The sequence below is a fragment of the Carassius auratus genome, unplaced genomic scaffold (genome assembly GCF_003368295.1).
Source record: "Carassius auratus strain Wakin unplaced genomic scaffold, ASM336829v1 scaf_tig00214968, whole genome shotgun sequence".
NCBI lineage: Eukaryota > Metazoa > Chordata > Actinopteri > Cypriniformes > Cyprinidae > Carassius > Carassius auratus.
In genome coordinates this window covers 154870-175549 of record NW_020527887.1, presented here as the reverse complement: position 1 = coordinate 175549, position 20680 = coordinate 154870, and the positions used below count along the sequence as shown (strand labels likewise).

The 20680-nt window shown below is 34.8% G+C and overlaps 1 protein-coding gene across 1 annotated transcript in view; it reads left to right on the top strand.

Moving 5' to 3' along the window:
- Positions 1-2091: 2091 nt before the first annotated feature.
- The window catches only part of LOC113093348 (5'-3' exoribonuclease 2-like), a 29048-nt gene continuing 10459 nt past the window's right edge, over positions 2092-20680 (top strand). Inside the window, exons 1-27 of the mRNA XM_026259171.1 lie at positions 2092-2293; positions 3306-3433; positions 3508-3619; positions 4200-4311; positions 4436-4494; positions 4643-4732; positions 4825-4897; positions 5087-5137; positions 5961-6118; positions 6203-6277; positions 6826-6959; positions 7032-7089; positions 7234-7341; positions 7475-7519; positions 9167-9304; positions 10146-10187; positions 10308-10387; positions 11469-11604; positions 17078-17185; positions 17317-17406; positions 17899-17971; positions 18068-18151; positions 18303-18400; positions 19266-19345; positions 19477-19533; positions 19846-19914; positions 20032-20160. Of these exons, the coding sequence (XP_026114956.1) occupies positions 2219-2293; positions 3306-3433; positions 3508-3619; positions 4200-4311; positions 4436-4494; positions 4643-4732; positions 4825-4897; positions 5087-5137; positions 5961-6118; positions 6203-6277; positions 6826-6959; positions 7032-7089; positions 7234-7341; positions 7475-7519; positions 9167-9304; positions 10146-10187; positions 10308-10387; positions 11469-11604; positions 17078-17185; positions 17317-17406; positions 17899-17971; positions 18068-18151; positions 18303-18400; positions 19266-19345; positions 19477-19533; positions 19846-19914; positions 20032-20160 (2462 nt within the window). The 5' untranslated portion in view covers positions 2092-2218. The remainder of the gene's footprint in view (positions 2294-3305; positions 3434-3507; positions 3620-4199; positions 4312-4435; positions 4495-4642; positions 4733-4824; positions 4898-5086; positions 5138-5960; positions 6119-6202; positions 6278-6825; positions 6960-7031; positions 7090-7233; positions 7342-7474; positions 7520-9166; positions 9305-10145; positions 10188-10307; positions 10388-11468; positions 11605-17077; positions 17186-17316; positions 17407-17898; positions 17972-18067; positions 18152-18302; positions 18401-19265; positions 19346-19476; positions 19534-19845; positions 19915-20031; positions 20161-20680) is intronic.

Below are 20680 nucleotides of genomic sequence, written 5' to 3'. Positions count from 1 at the left end.
ACTGCAGAGCAAGTGATAAATCTGCTCCTATAAAGAAACAAACTCTTTTATATTTCAGATGGACTGGAGGTGAGTAAATTTTTAACATTTTTTATTTTTATTTTTGCATGAACCATTGCTTTTAATGTATGTTTCCATTGTACTTGTGAGAATCAGATGATTCAGTTTCGACATGTTTTGTTTGTTCTGTTTATTTTGAATGAAGGAACATCCTCATCTCAATTCATTAGAGCTCTGTAGCAAATGATGAGTCAGTACAAGCCCTAATAAAAAATACAAATAAAAAGGCTCAGGTAAATGAAGAAAAAAGCCCCTGAAATACCACAATCCACCACAAGGGAGCAGTCAGACTATAAATGGGAATGCAAAAAGCGTTGGAAATGGAAAATCACATGAAGACACTTGAGCACAGACAACAAAGCTGTAGCAGAGGTTTATATAATCAGCTGAAAATTTAAATAGAATACATTCTTGTATTATTGGCTTAGATACATTTTTTCTTTTCTACCACAAGGAGTTGCACTTTAAATTTCATTGTACAAATATGATAGCTACAATGACAATAAAGCAGGCCTATTAAATTCAGTTGGTTTGCTGAGATATAGTACCTTCAAGCATAGATGTGCCTATTGCTTTCTTTAAAAATGGATGATTATACATATATAAGATATCAGACCAAACCCGGATTTGGTTTTGGATTATTATTATAATAAACATAATTTGATTGATATTCATCTAGGATTGCACTCAACAGTGTTTTTTTTTTTTTTCACTCTCTTTTCTTTTTTAAGAGATCCCGTGCATCTACATTTAATGTGTTTTTAGTTTAGGGAAATGGTTGCTTATTGCTCTGCTCCTATGGAGGGCTGAATTATAGCTATTTTTAACTTTATTGATTTCATTCTCTATGTATTTAATTTCACACACAATTGTGTAAATGTTTGTGTGTCGGTGTGTGTCCATGTTTGTGTGACAAGAGGCTTCATTAATGAACGAGCCGCTTGCTTCATGGACGGACCGTGAAGACTCAAGAGCAAATGAAGATAAGGACAACTACTGAATTTGCATCACCAAAGATCAAACAGCTCTTCACAGGAATCAGCTGAATAGTTCAAGTCTCCATAGAATGTCATATGATGCTCATTTGCATTGGAAAGAAGCTACAGAAATCTGAAGTAATGAAAGAAATGCATTTAAAACACATAAACCTTTATTCACCGATACACAATTCTGGTTATATAATTGTTAAGTGGTAATCACTTTAGTATTAATATTCATATTAGGCTATTTTAGTCATTTTATTTATTTTTTTCTTTGTACTGAATATGCTCAAGGACAACTTGAGCACATTCATTAATTTAAAAAAAAAAAAATAATTTATAAATATATCATAAATATATATTTTGAGAGCTTGCTATAGGCCTAGTGTAATATTTAAAAACAGCAAAGCTCAAGCATCTTATTAATAATATTGATTTATAATAATATTAATTTAATTTAATAACTATGTATGTAGCGTTTGAATGTATATATACATATATAGGCTATACACCTTTGTTGTTGTTGTTGTTGTTGTTTTGTTTTTTGTTTTGTTTTTTAGTTCACAGCATGTATCAACGATATGTCATCTGAAAATAAAAAAACAAACAAACAAACAAACAATTTAACAATTGCTAGAAGAAAAAAGATAAAGAAAACAGAACATGAGGGTAAGATATTAATTTATATTTAAATTAGAGCATACAAATTAAAGTCATTACAAATTGTGGTTGTTTTTCACGCTTCACTAAAAAGAAAAAAAATTGGTTTGTTGTTGGGGAATTTACATTGATGGATACAGAATTTGCCAAGAAAATAAATTAAATTTATAACAAAACAAGCTTTATTATTATTAGAATCGGAATTAAAGTGTCCAAAAATAATATATTTAAAAGTAACAGATATGTCTTATTGGATATTATGTATAATAAATGTTTCAATATCTTTTTTCTTTGTTGTTTTTTTATTTGGAGATGCATATCGCTTTTTTTAGCCAGCGCGGGGCGCGTTCATCGTCACTTCCTGATGAACCGGAAATCACTTAGAGCGTGCTGGGGTAAATAAGCTGCGTACGCTGTGTTTATGGTTTGCTAGCGGTTTTCATCCTTCAGCGTGTTCTGCTGTTTTTAATAGTTTTTAAAGTTGCTATTTCGTTCAGAGGTGCTGTATTTTACGGGAAATGGGAGTCCCCGCATTTTTCCGCTGGTTGAGTCGGAAGTATCCGTCAATAATAGTACACTGTCTCGAGGAGAAGGTGGGACATATTAGCATCTGACTGATTGTTCAATTAATCGCGTGATTAATCATTTGTTATGCTAATAATGTTTGTAATGAAATAAGTTTTCACGGAACTGACTCTCAGATGTGATTTTGTATGTGTTTGAGTTCACTCGATTTTAAGTTTTAAGACAATATATGTTTATATCCTCCTGAGAACCATAAAACAGTTTTATAAATGTCAATACATTGCTTGGATCATAAGAATTTTTTTTCATGTCCTTTGTAGAGGACGCCAAGTTATAAAAAAAATAAGTAGATATGAAAAGACATGTATAGGCAAATTATTATTATTATTTCTTTTTGCAGTTACAGGCTATTTTAAGTGAACTTTTTATAAAGATGATTCACAGCTTTAAAAGATATAAACGTAATGATTAACAATTAGAAAATTAGTAATTGAACCTGTTAACTGTAACTCACATTTTTTAACATCGACTTGAAAGTGCATGATCCGAACCTTAATTTGTATAATTCAGGACTGCAAACATTTTGTAACGTGATTTTGATGTAACATTGTCATAGTAATGCAATGTCTGATTTTAAAATGGGTTTCAAAGGATGAATTTTGAGATTTTAGGTTTTCAAGAGATGTATAATTTCTGATGATTTTTAAGTGTGATAGAGAAAAATGCAATAAACTTTTTTTTTTTGACAAAGATCTGAACTCTTTTTATGATGTAGGTTTTTGAGGTGCACTCTTGCCATAAATTAATTTATTACTTTTCCTAAATATTTTTTTACAAAAAAAGATTGGTAAAATGTATATTTAAGAGTCTTAGACCTTTCCAACAGAGAGAGTGTTTATAATCAAACCTCCAAACATCTGATATCTCTAAAAAGCCCTGAATGTAAGGCTCTCTAAAACTGTAGCATGTAGAGCCTGTTAAAATAGTCTCACTAAAATATAATGTCCTCTACATTAGACAAAAGTCTGTGCCTGGGTACCAGGAGGATATGTAAATATCTTAATTTCTTCTCGTTTTCAGGCCAAGGAGTACAATGGCTTTAAAATCCCGGTTGATACCAGCAAACCCAATCCAAATGAAGTGGAGTTTGACAACCTGTATCTAGACATGAATGGAATTATTCACCCGTGCACACATCCGGAGGACAAGTGAGATTCTCTCATTCATGTATTGGTGTTTTTAAGTGCCTTTATTACAACATTATTGTTTGAACTCTTTGCAGGCCAGCACCTAAAAATGAAGATGAAATGATGGTTGCCATTTTTGAATATATCGACCGTCTCTTTAACATTGTTCGACCTAGACGGGTTCTGTACATGGCAATTGATGGTGTGGTACGTATCGTCCTTCATAACATCTCTATTTGGCCTGTTTGGCACTGCATGCACCAGCATAACTGCGTTGTGCTTTCAGTATTTCTGCTGCATCTCTTTGCAGAAAATAGTCATATCTGGGTCATTGTTTGATATTTCCTTTAATAATGCACTTAAATTCAGGAATTATGGCAAACTCTATAGTTAGACTAAGTGTTACAAAAAGTGTTGTTGTTTTTTGGTTAAATATTTTTAATTTATTTAAATTTTTTTTGTTTGTTTCTTTTAGTTTGTAATTATAAGGTTATAATGTGACTTGTTAGCTGGAAGATAATTGTGAATATAGAAGCTGGCATGGCAAAACAAAGATAATGATATTGATGCAAAATAAATCAACTCATTCTAACTCAGATTTCCAAAACTAAAGCCAACCTGATTGACGAGATAAGGGCTCAGTTAAATAAAGATGAGCTTTGATAATCTCTTTAAGACACTGAAAATAATTGATCTGTACATTCATGAACTATGCACAATTTTCAGTAACCATTTCTTGTGCTCCTCATCTGTATGCTTGAATTTATTTTTTAATTTTTTTTTGTAGGCTCCTCGTGCCAAAATGAACCAGCAGCGCTCGAGACGATTCCGGGCATCTAAAGAAGGAGTGGAGCTAACGGAGGAGAAAAACAAAATGAGAGAAGAAGTTATTCAGAGAGGTGAGAGACGCTGCACCACTTTTAACCAACACGACATCCACTAACGTTTAGGTTGCATATAAACACTAAATGAGCACTGACACATGTTCTAGTTTCACGATTCAATAGATGTTTTTCTTTTTAGGTGGTTACCTGCCACCTGAGGAAATAAAAGAACGCTTTGACAGTAACTGTATTACCCCTGTAAGTGTTCAAAATGTTTGGAGAAGTTATGTGTTATGATTATGGACTCAGTTTCTTTGTTTCTAATTGAAGGATTGCAGAATCTCAGTCTGTGTTTTTGTCAGATGTAATGAGCAGCTTTCCTGTTTTTTTTTCTTTTTTTGTGTAGGGGACCGAGTTCATGGATAATTTGGCCAAATGTTTGAGATATTACGTCGCGGACAGACTGACCAATGACCCCGGATGGCACAATATCACAGTAGGTCACACGACTCCTCAAAATAACTGTAGCATTTGGAGTTTTTATTCTGCTGTGGGACATAATCAATAAATAACTACTTTGTCCTGCAGGTTTTCTTGTCAGATGCCAGTGTTCCTGGAGAAGGGGAGCATAAAATTATGGATTACATCAGGAGACAGAGAGGTATTATAGTCTTATTGTGAATGTCTTTTGAAAGCTTTGATTTGTTGCGATTCATCAATTGAAGCCTTTTCCTTTGCCTACTTTTTTTAATGAGACAGATGCATTTGGATAAGCCTAATAATGTCTGAAATGTGTCTAACAAAGAACATCTCTGCTCTAATGTATCATTTGGGTCGTTTTCTTTTCCAGCTCAGCCAAATCATGACCCAAACACACATCACTGTCTCTGTGGAGCGGATGGTAAAGTGTTTTTTTTTGTGTGTGGTGTTGTTTTTTTGGTTTGTTTTTTAAAGTATTGAATTTGTTCACCTAGTTTAGACTTCTGAAAAACAATCCTTAAATGCTTATTTCAATGAATCATTGTTTTAATGTCATCATTAAATCAAAATTAGCCTCTCTTAAAGTATGTTACAGGACTTTTAAATCTCCATTATTTAATACATTTCTTGTGACTTATTTCAATTTGCACTGCATTTAAACGAATCACACTCAGATCTGCTTTTATTCCAGCATACATTGCTCATTTTTCACAATTCAGTCAACAAATGATTAAAATGTCCCTCTATATTTTTTTTTTCTTCTTGACTAATGGCCGTTTCACTTGTCTCAGTGCAATACTAAATTTAGCATAACTTAAGTTTCATGTCGAATTTAAGTCACACGGCATAATGAATGTTATGGACTGGTTTTGAAAATATTAATATAATAATATTAAAATATTAGAATTATTAAATGTGTCTGGTTTTGTTAATATCTGATGCACAGCTTTCTGTCTGTAGTATTAGTGCACGTGTGGTTAAATGAGGAAATGTATATTGTTTTTGATTAGGCTGTTGAGTAGATACTTCAAAAGCTTTCATTATTTACATTTATGAAGAACATGAACTGAATGTTTGTGTAATATCAGCATTTTATCTTTGTACTTTCTGTAGTCACCATTCTTTAAAACACTTCTGTGTAAAAAAAATAAAAATAAATGTATTATTAACTGCCCATTTTAAAGTTAGTTCAGTTTACTTAACTTTTTAATTACAGGTTTAATTCTATCTTTTTTCCCCCCCAGCTGATTTGATTATGTTGGGTTTGGCAACACATGAACCCAACTTCACCATTATAAGAGAAGAGTTCAAACCCAACAAACCGAGACCCTGCGCCCTGTGTAATCAGATGGGCCACGAGATCAAAGACTGTCAGGGACTGGCCCGAGAAAAACAGGGCGAGGTAACCGATTCATCCTCTCCATTCATCAGCCCAGAGCTTCACCTCAGCTTTGTGTAAACTTCTGTTTTGTGTGTTCTTTCTCAGCATGATGAATTTGCAGGCACAGTTCCAGCATCAGAACAGGAGTTCATATTCATCCGACTGGCAGTGTTACGAGAGGTTTGTTCAACTTGGTTCATGTAGAAATGAAAATATGCTCCGCTTCAGACGGTCCAAGATGAAGATGAGTTTTTTTTTTTAAATCAGATCAGATTTGGAGAAATTTAGCATGCATTACTTTTTCACCATTGGAGCCTTTGCAGTGAATGGGTGTCGTCAGAATTAGAGTCCAGCTGATAACAGCTGATAAAAAAACATCGCAATAATCCACATGAATCTAGTCCATCAATTAACATCTTGTGATGCAAAAGGCTGGCGTGATTGTAATCAATGATGGCCTGAGGGCGAGTAAATTTTCAGAAAACTATAATTTTTTAAATGAATTATTCCTTTAAAAGTGATTTGTTTTTAATATTAAATTTTTCAGATTCTTAATCGTTTAAACTAGATTTTCACATTTCATAAGGAAAATGTGATGTGTTTGCATGTGCAAAAAATACCTCCATAAAGCTTGGGTATTGGTATTGGTGAACGCTTGCTTAGATGTTAGACAAAATGTTTCCAAATTTTCCAGTTTTACAGTGTATACTATTTTTATTTCTCTGCAGTATCTAGAGAGGGAGTTAACAATGGCCAGCCTGCCGTTCCCGTTTGACTTCGAGCGGAGTGTGGACGACTGGGTGTTCATGTGTTTCTTTGTGGGAAACGACTTCTTGCCCCACTTACCATCTCTTGAGATCAGGTACGCTCACAAAAGCTGCATTAATAAGTCTGTCATTTCAGTGAGTTCTGACTCTATTTTGTCTTCAAACAGAGAGGGCGCCATCGATCGTCTGGTTGGCATCTACAAAGATGTTGTGCATAAGACTGGGGTGAATATTTCCATGTCCATATATCCCATGCATGCTTGAAGTCAACATAACATGGTTTTAATTGATTGTATTCAGTGGCAAAACTTTTGGAAATTATTGAAGGGAGAAATGTATAAATAAGCTCTTTTTTCTCTCTCTCTATAGGGCTACTTAACAGAAAATGGCTTTGTCAATCTCGAGCGCGTCGAGCTCATTATGCAAGCCGTAGGGGTGGCAGAGGACAACATCTTCAAAAAGCGCAAAGACGATGACGTGAGAATGCACAATAAACGTTGTTTGCTTTCAACACAGCACAGCGAAGGGCTTCTGACCTCAGACTCTTTATTCCAGTGATTGCAGAAATGCGCAATTCATTGGGCTCATCAGTGCCTTTTATTTCTTGCAGGAGAGTTTTAAACGGAGAATGAAGGAAAAGAAGAAACGGATGAAAGTGAGTTCTAAACTGTTTTCAAATCAATTAAAATTTGGAGAGCTTTTACAATAATTCCTTTTGAAATGTTTAACACGCATACATCCACAGTTCTTTTGAAAGATGGCAAGTTGAGTTCATTCACAAGGTCGTTTAATTAAGCTGACAGTAGCTGAATAGTTTGTATATTGACCCTGCAAAATAATGCGTTCACTCTGAATGAATGTGCATTTTTATCATGCATATAACACTGATATTGATGGCGGTCATCAGTAGGACTTGATATAGCTGAATAGCTTTTGAGCACAAAGATTTGTAAATCAAGTATTAATATACAGAGATCATCAAAATTGGCAATCAACACAATTTCCTAAATTTGAAGTTCACTGCTTAGTCCTATTTGGAGTTATCCTAACAGCAGAAGGCAGTTTAAGCATATTTCATAAATTTAATTGTATTCTGAAGCACAGTGTAAAAAATCTTAAGTGAGATGTTTGAAAAACAACTCTGATCAAAATTAGAGAACACTTACAGACACCTCTAAGTTATTGGTGTTAATCTGGCACCTGGTGCTAATTTCCTTAATTATCTGACAAACCCTGTTTAACTGGCAGCATTCCTCCAATTTTCCCTGAGATTGCAAGATGGCAGGCCGCTTTAAAGTGACTGAAAGCTTGTGACAGAAGCTAGTCATTCCAAATCTGTGATTTCTTGAATATTGCAGCTTTAAAATGACACTTCAAGTCCTCCAAAAAGTCCAGCTATCCACTTTGTTTCACACAAAATAAAGGTTTTTTGTTGAAATGCCTTGGATGTTTTGTTAGCCATCTATATAGAACATTAAGTACATTTATATCATGCAAATAACAGTTTTACGGTGGTGATTTGTAGGACTGGACGGTACAGCTGAATAACCTTTTTGTGCTCAAAGATCAAATTTTCTAAATCTAATTTTAATTTCTATGAACCAATACAATTCATCTTTATAATATCCATCAATACATTCATGCATATTTTGCCAAGTTGCTTTTAAAACGTTGAGTTATTGATTAGTTAAAGCTGCAGTAGGGAACTTTTGACGCTCTAGTGGTTAATAAACAGAACTGCTTGCGTCTTGCGGAAGAACATCGTAGCCGGAACTACTTCTCTCTGTTTATGTCTATGAAGAATCACAAAGGTACTGGGTTACTCCGCCGCGGTATCCCAGAAGCAATCTAAAATAGTCCGAATATAAACACTTATTATAGGTGCACCCTAGTGATTCAGGACAAGCCAAAAACACGGTTTGGAAAATGGATTCATGGTGTACTCGCTTATTATATACATTTTTCTACATTTTGAACACAAACAAAGTTACAGACCGCAGCTCTGATTGGTTGTTTCTTACGGAGCGATGGAGTTTCTGCAAATGGCAATAGGACACTGGGAGGAGCCAGAGGAGCTTGATTTTTTTTTTTTTTCACAGATTATCTCTCATATTCTACTGTCAGGACATAATGACAGGTTTAATAAATATGTAAAAAATATTTTTTACAAAAGTTCCCTACAGGCACCTTTAAAAGTGTCATAAAATTGAATGTAGAACTTTCATTATGGCGACACTAGGCAGAAGTATATGAACCAAACCAGTATCTCATGAATGTGTTGTGTGAATTGCTGTCTTCACAGGCGGAGAAGGGTCCATCGTTTGTCCCTGGTGGTCAGTTTGCCCCTCAGGCTCTGGGCGGCAGAGACAGACCCATGGCAGTGCAGAACGCCAGACAGACTGCATATGAAATGAGGATGAAGGGAAATCAGCGCAATCAGGTCTGCCTTCACTGTCTCTGTGATTTCTTAATATCAACATAAGTGCAACAGTGATCGTTTTAGTGCTCGATTGTTTTCCTCTTTCGTCTTCTCCCTAAACATAGAAATACAAGATTTCCTTTCTGGCAATCAACCACAAAGCAATGCGAATGATGTAATTGTAGTTATTGATTATGAGTATAAAAATATCTTAAATGTATTAGAATATGTTTGGGTACATTACCATTCAAGGATGCCTTAAATTGAAAAGCAACAGTAAAGACATTTAGAATGTTACAAAGAATTTATAGAATTTATAATTCATAAAAGAATTTATAATTCATCCAATTATTCTGTAAAGTAGCACAGTTTTTAACCTTGGTAATAATATGAAATGTTTCTTGAACAGCAAATCAGCATATTAGAATCATTTCTGAAGGATCATGTGACAATAAAGACAAGTTTGGATTCCGGAAATTCAGATTTGATCACAATAAATTACATTTAAAATGTATTTCCATAGAAAACCTACTTCTTTAATTTTAATATTTCACAATGTTAATATTTATGCATTATCAAATGCAGTTCACAGACATTAAAAAGTTCTGCAATAGTTGCACCAACTCGTGGCTTCTACAGCAGCATGTCATTGTTCAATCAACCACAGCTTTTTATTGTGTTTTTGTAGTGAAAGAATCATGTTGTTAAAATCACATTCTTTATGAAGACCATGAATGGGATTTTTACTGTAAGAACTCAACTGCTGTAGTGTATTGCTGCTTTTGTATTGGTCTTGAGTTTCATTCTTAATTTGTCACCTTGGCTAAACATTGGTCTAATCAGCGGTTTCTGTATTTTTCAGGAAGCAGCTCAGTCCTTGAGAGCCATGATGAAAAATGGAAAGGCATGTATCTTTTTCCAGCTTACTTGCTCCAGCTCTTGTTGTTGTTGTTTTAACAGCTTTGACACTCTCTGTGACCGCAGAATATGACTGTCATTGATTTACTGTGTCCATTCCTCTCAGAGTGATGACATGGATGGTCGTGGTGTGAAACGTAAAGCAGAGGACAGTGACAGTGAACCTGAACCAGAAGATAATGTCAGGTAATGACAACACCAGAGAATGGGGCACAATGCTGAGTAGCTGTCGAGTACGGTAGTAATTTTTGCAAACACACTATAAATAAGGTCCCATTAATTAATGCATTAGATAAAAATAAACTAACAATGAGCAAATCATTTGTATACAGAATAGATAGTTATTTTTTGTATCTATAGATACACATGTACTCATAAACACACACACTTATATATAATCTGTAACATCCATTTTGTGTCCTTTTTGTAAACCATTATTATTAAATGTTTATTCATTTATTTTGTATTGTTAAGAGGAAAAAAAAAAATGTAGGACCTGCATTGTGTTGCTCTTGTTTTTTTTTTTTAGTTTTTCAAATTAGATTAATAAATGCTTTAGTTACTTTTTGATTCTTTGGAGCATTACATCAACTTAATCAACTAATCTAGCATGCATCTCAAGACTCTGCATTCTGCTTTGTTTTTCTGTTTTTGAATGAGTGCATCTCATGCAAATGCCAACTAAACCTTTCCAGTTCTGTTCTGGTGAGTCTGAAACTAGCTTAATTATACAAGCCTTCCTTAAAGCTGCTAGTTGTTAAGGAAATTAACAAACTAGTTGATTGTAAAATGTTTTTCATATCCCTACTCTCATATCTATGTGAATCCTGCAGGGGTCTCTCACTGAAGCATCTCTGTAACACCAGTGATTTAATACAGCAAATGTTTCAGTGATTAGCTTTCCAACGCGGTCTAAATCGATTGGGTTCAATTGGTATTCATGGAGGTTTTCCGTGTCCCATGTGGGACGCTGTAGAGGTTACACTAGACAGATGCAGCTCATCCTTGATTATGTGAGCTGCATTTCCAGAGCATATCAAAACATCCTGACCAGCGCTAAGGTGGAAAACAAGTTTCCCGTCGCCTCTTAATGGAGCCCGTCAAAGTGGGAAATTCTCATAGGCGTGCATATGCATATAAGTGAACCCGCCTGGGTTTGGCACAGGAGAGCTTGGTCTCGTTTTAATGAATTCAGGCCCATCTTTGGAGAAGACGACAAACTGAGAGGTGTATGTATCTGTGACTGTGTTATAAATGTGTTTCACAGGTTATGGGAGGACGGCTGGAAACAGCGTTACTACAAAACCAAATTTGATGTGGACGCGACGGACGATGAGTTTCGTAAGAAAGTGGTGCAGTCGTATGTGGAGGGCCTGTGCTGGGTGCTCAGGTATTACTATCAGGTAAGTCACCTGTACACACACCTCAACTAAGGTCTTTCAATTATATATTATTATATAGTTTTCATAATGTCTTCCATCTAATTTAGATATTTCACACAGTGTTACTTTTATCATTGACATACTTTTGTGGTTTTTATTAATATTTTATTTATAGTTGGATCTGTGTTTGTTGTCATCATTATTTTATGTCTGTATAATTATTTGAGTTTTTATTTGTCAAAGTTATTTTAGTATATCAACCTAAACTTTTTTTTAAGCTTTTACATGTGTATGTGATAACCAAATTTAGTTGATTAAAATGACTATGCTCCAATTAAATGCTAAATCGCTTGCTTGTGGTTTTGCCAAATTAACATGCTCACTTTAACAGTAAAATGTAAAAGTGTACTGACTAGTTGATGAAATTCATTGCTGTTTCTTTAGATTTATTTTTTTTTTATATATAGAGTTTTTATCAACTAGATGATGTAGACTTAATTATTAGTTTTGCTACAATTAGATTTGATTGTTTTTTTTTAACCTTTTTTTTTTTGTTTATGAATGGTGCTCAGAATAGAGTAAAACAGAAATTTTATGTAATATTATTGTAATTTAACATAAATATAAATTTCTTCGTAAAGTTTAATTGATTCAATTGTCAAACTTATTTTTATCAGCCATTACTCTAATTAGTATGTTTTTTAGTTTAATTTGAAACATTTGTAACACTATAAATATTTTTACTGTCCCTTTTAATCAGCTTAATGCATTCTTGCTGAATAAGTGTTAAATTTCCTCTTTGTTTTTATTGTACTGTTGCTAAAGTCTCTGGCCTTGTCCTGGTTGATTCCTGGTTAGTGTGGTGAGATGACGTGCATTTCCTACCTTAGTTTTTAACTCCCTTGAATTATGAATCAGAAGTGAACAGTTTCAGCATCCAGCGGCTCCAGGAAATGTTGATTGATATCCTCCACTTTAACTGTTTGTTCACCAGCTGGAGGATCAAACAGCTTTGTGCTGTGTTTGCGCTGCTCTTTGAGCTGGTTCGTGTTATCTAGTTGAGTTTTAATGCAGGGTCTTGATCTTTAGCTTGAAATTCAGTCATTAGAGCTCTGTTCTCTCCAGCAGATCTCTGGTTGATTAGAGTTCTGTGTGCAGGGATTTGTCCGCAGTAATTGGAGCTCTATATTAATGCACGGCCTGCGCTCGCTCCATGTGCTCGGCGGACGAGAGCCGTCCCACGGGAACCACTGAACAGATTCATTATGGAGTCTCACTGCTGCGTGAGACGTGTTTGCTCCCTTCTGCCACATATTCGCTGATTTACACACACACACACACACACAGACACTGCCAAATGGTAGATGAGAGGAAGCATTACTGCAGAGTGTGTTCAAGGGGCAGATCTCTACATGCCTTTTATTTACCCACATTAGGGTGTCTACTTTTTCATTTGAGGGGTCACGAGTATAATTTCAATTGCGTGGATTTCTTACACCTTTTTGCTTTTTGCCACTTGACTGAATGTTAATTTAAATAGGGGAAATTAATAGATTGGTTGACTCTATAAAGGAAGCAGGAAGCTGCTGTCACTGCTGCTCCGAAGAGATGCATTCTTCTCACTCATTTGGATATTTGAGCCTATTAATCCTAAATTAATAAAAAAAAAAATAATCATACACATTTACACACATATTTCCCCCAGAGTGCTCATCATAGATTCAGTAAATGCATAAGTATTATATAAATATTTCAGTGAATGCGAGATATTACAAAGAGCTTATCTTTTTTTTTTTAAGTATCAATGCTTATGCCGAGTTTCCACCGAAATTACCCGGAACATTTGTACCAGGAACTTTTTCCCCCCAGACCTGTTGCTTTCTGCGTTTCCACCGCGGTTTTAAGTAACGGGAAGATAAGGCAAATAGACTTGTTACGTCTGCGTGCGTTTCTCAATACAGAGTATGCTGATTTTGGACGTGCTGCATCCTCTGTAGTTCAGACTTTGTGCATTTCGACTCGGGAGTTTGATGTCCGCAAAGTCCTATAATTCTGCAAACAGCAGCGTACTTGATAACTTCAGTCAGCTGACCATGGCTACTGCAATTTTCCTCTCTGTATATTTACAATGAAACGAAAAAGGATATAAAATACCACTGCCTCCTTTAGTTTTCATTTAAACATAATAACAGCTGCAGAAATGTTAGCTCAGGGATATGTAAATTAAATGAATATGTGTGTGTGTGTGTGTATATATATATATATATATATAGACAGCCATTACAGTGAAATGATCGAGTGGAGTTCACAGTCTCTGAGATCGGCGAAGCACATTTTTAAAAAAGGCTCTATCTTTATAAATAAACCACAGATTTGAGTTTTAAACAACTACATTCTCGCCTAAAATACTTTTAAAATTACATTTCATGACAAAATAACAGTAATATTGTGAAAATGTTGATCCGAATAAATGGTGGTTAGCTCAACCAATCACCATGTTTAGCGCCCAAGTCCCGCCCCCGAAAGTTCCAGAAATTTGAAAAAGTCCCACCTCGCCAGCAGGGACTTTCTGAGGGGCATTTCTTTACCCGGAACTTTTCATTCCTGGTTCCTGCGGTGGAAACGCACCAAGTACCAGGCCAAAGTCCTAGTGATGGGATTTATGGCTCTTTGAGGGGATCCGGATCTTCGCGATCCGTTCCTTTCAAAGAGCCGTTCAAAAGAATGGCTCTTTTGGCTCTTTTTAAATATTTAGTCAGTTTTAAGAAGCCAGCTTGGGAGCATCTCAGTTTATCCTGGAAATAATCACTGGGAGGTATTATGAGGTGAGATTTGTAGTCAAATAATTAAAGCTCAGATATCACACACCAATATCTGAGTTTGAATTATTCTGAAATATTGATTATTACCTCATTTCTCATGTGTCGACTATATTCCATAGGGTTGCACAAATCCCTCTGCTTAGACAGTGACATCATTATTTTGATTTACCTTTAGTACAAAGTGTGTGTGTGTGTGTGTGTGTGTAAAACTACGTTGACTTATGTTATTCATACAATACCTACTCACAAATAAACATAAAAAACAAAGCCGGCTGCAATGAATTTCTGTGCAAAACAGCTTTTACTACAAACACTTCCACACATGAACATTGTTATCACACAAGAACATTTTGATAGAAAACTAATTTTTTTTTTAAGTAGATAAAATTAGAATAAATAAAATGGAAATGTCTACATACTACATACTATTACTACTGTAAACTTTGCAAATAGGACATCAGCCCCTTCAAGTCAATGAACAATAACAAAGTGGGCTGCAATGAATGTCTGTGGAAAACAGCTTTTAGTGAAACATTTCTATACAAGTACAGTATCACAAAAGAAATTTTTAATGATTTTAAAATAAGTTTTAAATGAACACAAAATGCAATGTAAATGCATGCACAACTAATAACTAATATCATCACGCTTTAAAGGGTTGGCCTGCGCTGGGTGCGCCCCTCCCCCTATAACTGTTCTGTCTCCTGGCGGAGCTCATTTGTATGAACACGCATAGGAAAAAAGAATGATAGAAAGAACGGCTCCTCTCCAGTCGCGACTCGGCTCCCATCGTTCATGTTTATGAGCCGTTCAAAAGAACCGGTTCGTTCGCGAACGTCACAACTCTACAAAGTCCCTAGTTCCTGTGGTGAAAACGCATCATTGGTAATATTTAAAGTTGAATATATAAAATATCCAACATTATCTACATACAATATTTATATGTAATATTTAAAAAAGTGATTGATTTGTTTCTATCGATGCAAATGTTCTATCCATATATGTCTGTGTGTATATATTCATCTCTATCAATTCATCTCTATCTCACCTAAAGGATTATTAGGAACACCTGTTCAATTTCTCATTAATGCGATTATCTAATCAACCAATCACATGGCAGCTGCTTCAATGCATTTAGGGGTGTGTTCCTGGTCAAGACAATCTCTTGAATTCCAAACTGAATGTCAGAATTGGAAAGAAATGTGATTTAAGCAATTTTGAGCATTGCATGGTTGTTGGTGCCAGACCATTGGTGTTGGTGCTCACCAAAATTGGACAGTTGAAGACTGGAAAAATGTTGCCTGGTCTGATGAGTCTGGATTTCTGTTGAGACATTCAGATGGTAGAGTCAGAATTTGGTGTAAACAGAATGAGAACGTGGATCCATCATGCCGTGTTACCACTGTGCTGGCTGCTGGTGGTGGTGTAATGTTTTGGGAGATGTTTTCTTGCCACACATTAGGCCCCTTGGTGCCAATTTGGCATCTTTAATTGCCACGGCCTACCTGAGCATCATTTCTGACCATGTCCATCCCTTTATGACCACCATGTACCCATCCTCTGATAGCTACTTCCAGCAGGATAATGCACCATGTCACAAAGCTCGAATCATTTAAAAATGGTTTCTTGAACATGACAATGAGTTCACTTTGCTAAAATGGCAAACACAGTCACCAGATCTCAACCCAATAGAGCATCTTTGGGATGTGGTGGAACGGGAGCTTTGTGCCCTGGATGTGCATCCCACAAATCTCCATCAACTGCAAGATGCTATCCTATCAATATGGGCCAATATTTCTAAAGAATGCTTTCAGCTCCTTGTTGAATCAATGCCATGTAGAATTAAGGCAGTTCTGAAGGCGAAAGGGGGTCAAACACAGTATTAGTATGGTGTTCCTAATAATCCTTTAGGAGAGGGTATATATAAACATTAACATAATTTCTGTCCAGCTGCTTTGAAACCATGCATTGTGAAAGCTGTTCATACGAATAAAAGGTGCTCATAAACAATATTTATATACAAGATATTTATTAATAAGCAAAATCTACCTACATATGGTATTTGCTAAAAATAAATAAATGGCAAGCTGAGACTTTATGAAGCTTTGTGTGATGGATAAAATGAATCTTGAATCTTTTAAACCAATTCATTGTAAAGTATCATTTGACCGAACTGATTTTCAGATAGGAATTAACTCTTAACTTAAGTAAAAACAAGAAATGCAGATGAAGACAGACATTAATTAAATTGTTCTTATTTTCTTTCTTGGTGCATTTTGTTTCCTGCTTGTGTTTTGGATCAGTTTTTTGGGCTTGTGCATGCATACATACTTAAAAATCTTGTAAAGGTTGATGACCTTAAAGTAGACATGGACTAAATCCACAAATTGTGGTCTTTTCATAGTGTGTGTGTGTGTGTTTCTGTTGTTGAAGCTCTCTTTTAAACTGTCTGGTCTAAATGCCCTCTGGAGTGTTAATTGAGCTGTAGGTTTGACGGTGTATCAAGGTCTCCCATTGTAAGTGTGACAGGCTAATGGAAGAGGTCTTAAAAATGACTTTGATTGAAGGTCTTTCCAAAATCGAGCGTTTCTGATTGAAGTAACTGAAGATGTATTTAACTCGTCTTTGTGCGGTACGACGGATGTCTCTAAGTGTCTGTTTTTATGTCACAGGGCTGCGCGTCCTGGAAGTGGTATTTTCCCTTTCATTATGCTCCGTTTGCCTCCGACTTCAAAGACATCAAGGGCATGTTCAGCAATTTCGAGAAAGGGACCAAACCGGTACTTTGAAACACATTTCAACACTGAGCCAAAACAAATAGTGCCTAAGAGTTTGTGTGTCAGGGCATTGTTCTTGTATTGCTGATGTTGACTTGGTTTAACACAATTTTATCATGTTTCTTCATTTGTAGTTCAAACCTCTGGAGCAGCTCATGGGTGTATTTCCTGCTGCCAGTGGGAACTTCCTGCCACAAACATGGAGGGCCCTGATGACAGACCCAGTGAGTGACGGGTTTACCTCTGACTGCTGCTTCATGAATTTGTATTCATTATATTAATTTATATCTATCATTAAGTGTGCAATACACAAGCAATATGTAGTTCTTCTCAAAATGCGATTAAACGTTGCATTTAAAAAATTTTATTAAATTTTTTTTAATTGGGTTTTTCTAGACTTATTTTAGTTTAAAAAGTGCTTTTTTTAAAAAAAAAATTATTCTATTTTATTTCAGCCTAATTTAAATATTTAATTTGATTTCTTGTGTTTTTGTTTTAGTGTTATTTTATTTCAGATTTGTATTTAATTTCTTGTATTTATTAATTTTTTTTCTTTTTACTTGTTTTTACATTATATTCTAATTTCGTTTAAATTTTTTCTTTTTTATGAAATTGACACATATGGCTCTATAATCATGCACTCTTAAGAACAGAGACTTTTTTATGAGATTGAGTTAGTGGCATGATTTTTTTCTCTCTTCATCTGTCTTTAACAGGAATCCTCAATCATTGATTTCTACCCTGATGACTTTGCCATTGATTTGAACGGGAAGAAGTACGCCTGGCAGGGTCAGCACATATCTTTGAGCTTCACAGTCTGAACAGAAACGACGAGTACTGTATCATGTTTTCAGTCATTGTGATTTGCTCTTCTCCTCTCGACAGGTGTTGCTTTGTTGCCATTTGTCGATGAGCGGAGGTTACGAGCAGCATTAGCAGACGTCTACCCTGATTTGTCCCCAGAGGAGGGTGAGACATATTTGGCTAATTTATGAATGCCTAAATAAGGTCAAGCAGAAATACTGGCCAATCATGTTGCATTATGTATTCTCTTTAACAAAAAAAAATTTGTGCTTAAGTGGTTTACTTTTGTGTTAATTTTTTTTTTCTTTCTCTTCAGTAAGGAGGAACAGTCTCGGAAGTGATGTCATATTTGTGGGGAAGTCCCATCCCCTCTGTGATTTCATCCGGGAACTCTACCGTGCAGAATCTCATGAGGTACTCATCTTCCTCTAGAGTTTTATTTTGTTCTCGCTCATGTGAACCTAAACTAAATCAAATTAGAGCTGAAAAATTAATAAATTTAATCATGATTTTGGCTTCCAATAATTCTAAAACTACAATAAGATCAATTATTCTATCAATTGAATAATTTAATATCAAATATTATATTCTCTTTCTTAACCTTGGTGTGCTTTCAATCCTCCCTAAAAGTGCAAACAAATCAATAAATGTATTCCATTATAAAAAATTAAAAAAAATGTTTGTTTAAAATTATTTACATTTTCTTACCGAGGAGTTAGTGTTATTTTAATATTATTTCTATAGTAGTTTTATGTGCTTTTATCATTCTTATTAGTTTTTATTTTAAATAAAAAAAATTTTAGTTTTTCATTTTAATACTTAAACAAAAATAGAAATGGTTTGCAACTAACTGAAATGTTTTTTTTACTTTTTATTATATACATTTATATATGAACTATTGTAGAAAATGAATACAATTATTTTTTTTTAGCTTTATTTACTGATGTTTTTCACAGTGATTATAAAAACAATATTATTTTATTCAGTTTATTTTTGTTTAATTTACTTGTTTTTCAGTTATGTTTAAGTTCAAGGAAATTCACTTTCTAAAAAGACATAAAAAAAAAAAGTGAAATTTTTTATTTCAATATTGACCGCACTTATATATATATATATATATATATATATATATATATATATATATATATATATATATATATATATATAATTTTATGCCAAAATTCAAGTAGCGCTTTGTCAAATGGAATCGTTCTGGACCAAAAGCTCAGTGATCCTTGCGATCTCGGTCTGTAATTTTCCAATCATTTCTCTCTTCAAGGACACTGAGATCCCTGCAGAACTTTGTCATGGAATCCAAGGTATATTAAATCTAGATGAAGACCCTATTCTACCAGATAAGTAAGAGACAACAGATTTATCTTGTTTTTTGATGCTTTTCGGTGTTTTGCCATTACCTGGGCAGTGTCCGTTAAGGCACTTGAGACTGAAGCCTTACAAATCCTGTGAAACACCATTTTTGTTTTCTTCAGACCAGTGGAGTCACCGATCCCAACACTGAGAGACATCAGCAGCAACTGTGCTATTGGGTAAGAGTTTGTTTTATACATCAACCGATTGTCAACCAATCTCAAAGTGGTCCAATATCATCTGATATATAGGAGCTATCTGTATATAGACCCATTTTCGTTTGGTTTTAGTAGTTTGTATATCAGTCATTAAAGCCCTATTAGCTACTCATGGCTCATATTTGTGTCAGGCATTGAAACACAGAGGTCATACACCTGGGATGTTCAACAAAACTTTAGATGAAGTCTGGATTGAGGCATTCATTGGAATTAGATATATCCAGGAATTGCACTTTTGTTTGTACTTAAATACTGATGGTTTCTGGTTGACAGAATCAAATTCAAGGATCCGCAGTATGATGATTGTTTTGTGTTCAAGGCTGTTGTCCTACCAGGGGCAAAGTAAGTGCTGCACTATTCAATATTAAAACCTATTGAATATTCCTATTGAATGGGCTTTTCAATGATGAAGTGATGTAGTAATGGTTTATATTTATGTATTATAACTTCTCTCTTCAGGATCCCTAACAAGGTTCTTAAACCGGGTGATTGGGAGCAGGGTAACCGCGGCCCATGGAGACCTCAACTGGGATTTAACCCAAACCGCCAACAAGCCCATTTGGACCAATCAGGTTTCAGAAAGCTCAAGTAAGTAATGAAAATCCCACCGTCTCCATCCGTTTGTTTGGATGCGTTCTTGCATTTAATGCTTTTAAGTGGTATTGTGTAAAAAGAAATCAAATTGGTGTAATAGTTGGTATAAAGCGGGCTAATTAAACATCTGGTGAATTCAGTGATGAGAGATGAATTATGCATGCTGTTTAGAGGAGATGTATGCAGATGAATGCACACCAAAGACTTAATTTCTTAATGAAAGCTGTTATTGGGTTTGATTGGATGGTGCAGACAGGTGTTCGTGGACTTCAGATAGTTCTGTGATCTCTAATTAAAGTCTTTATTTCATTATTAATGTTTGGCATATTGGAGAGATTTCAATATTTTCGATCTGGGTTATTGACCATTTTCAACCCAAAACAGTGTTATTTTAGTATCTATATTATAATATTTATTAATATTTAGAATTTTTTTATATATATATTTTCAGTTCTTATTTTCATTTTAGTTTTTTATTTATTGTATGTGCTTTTGTCATTTTAATTAGTTTTTA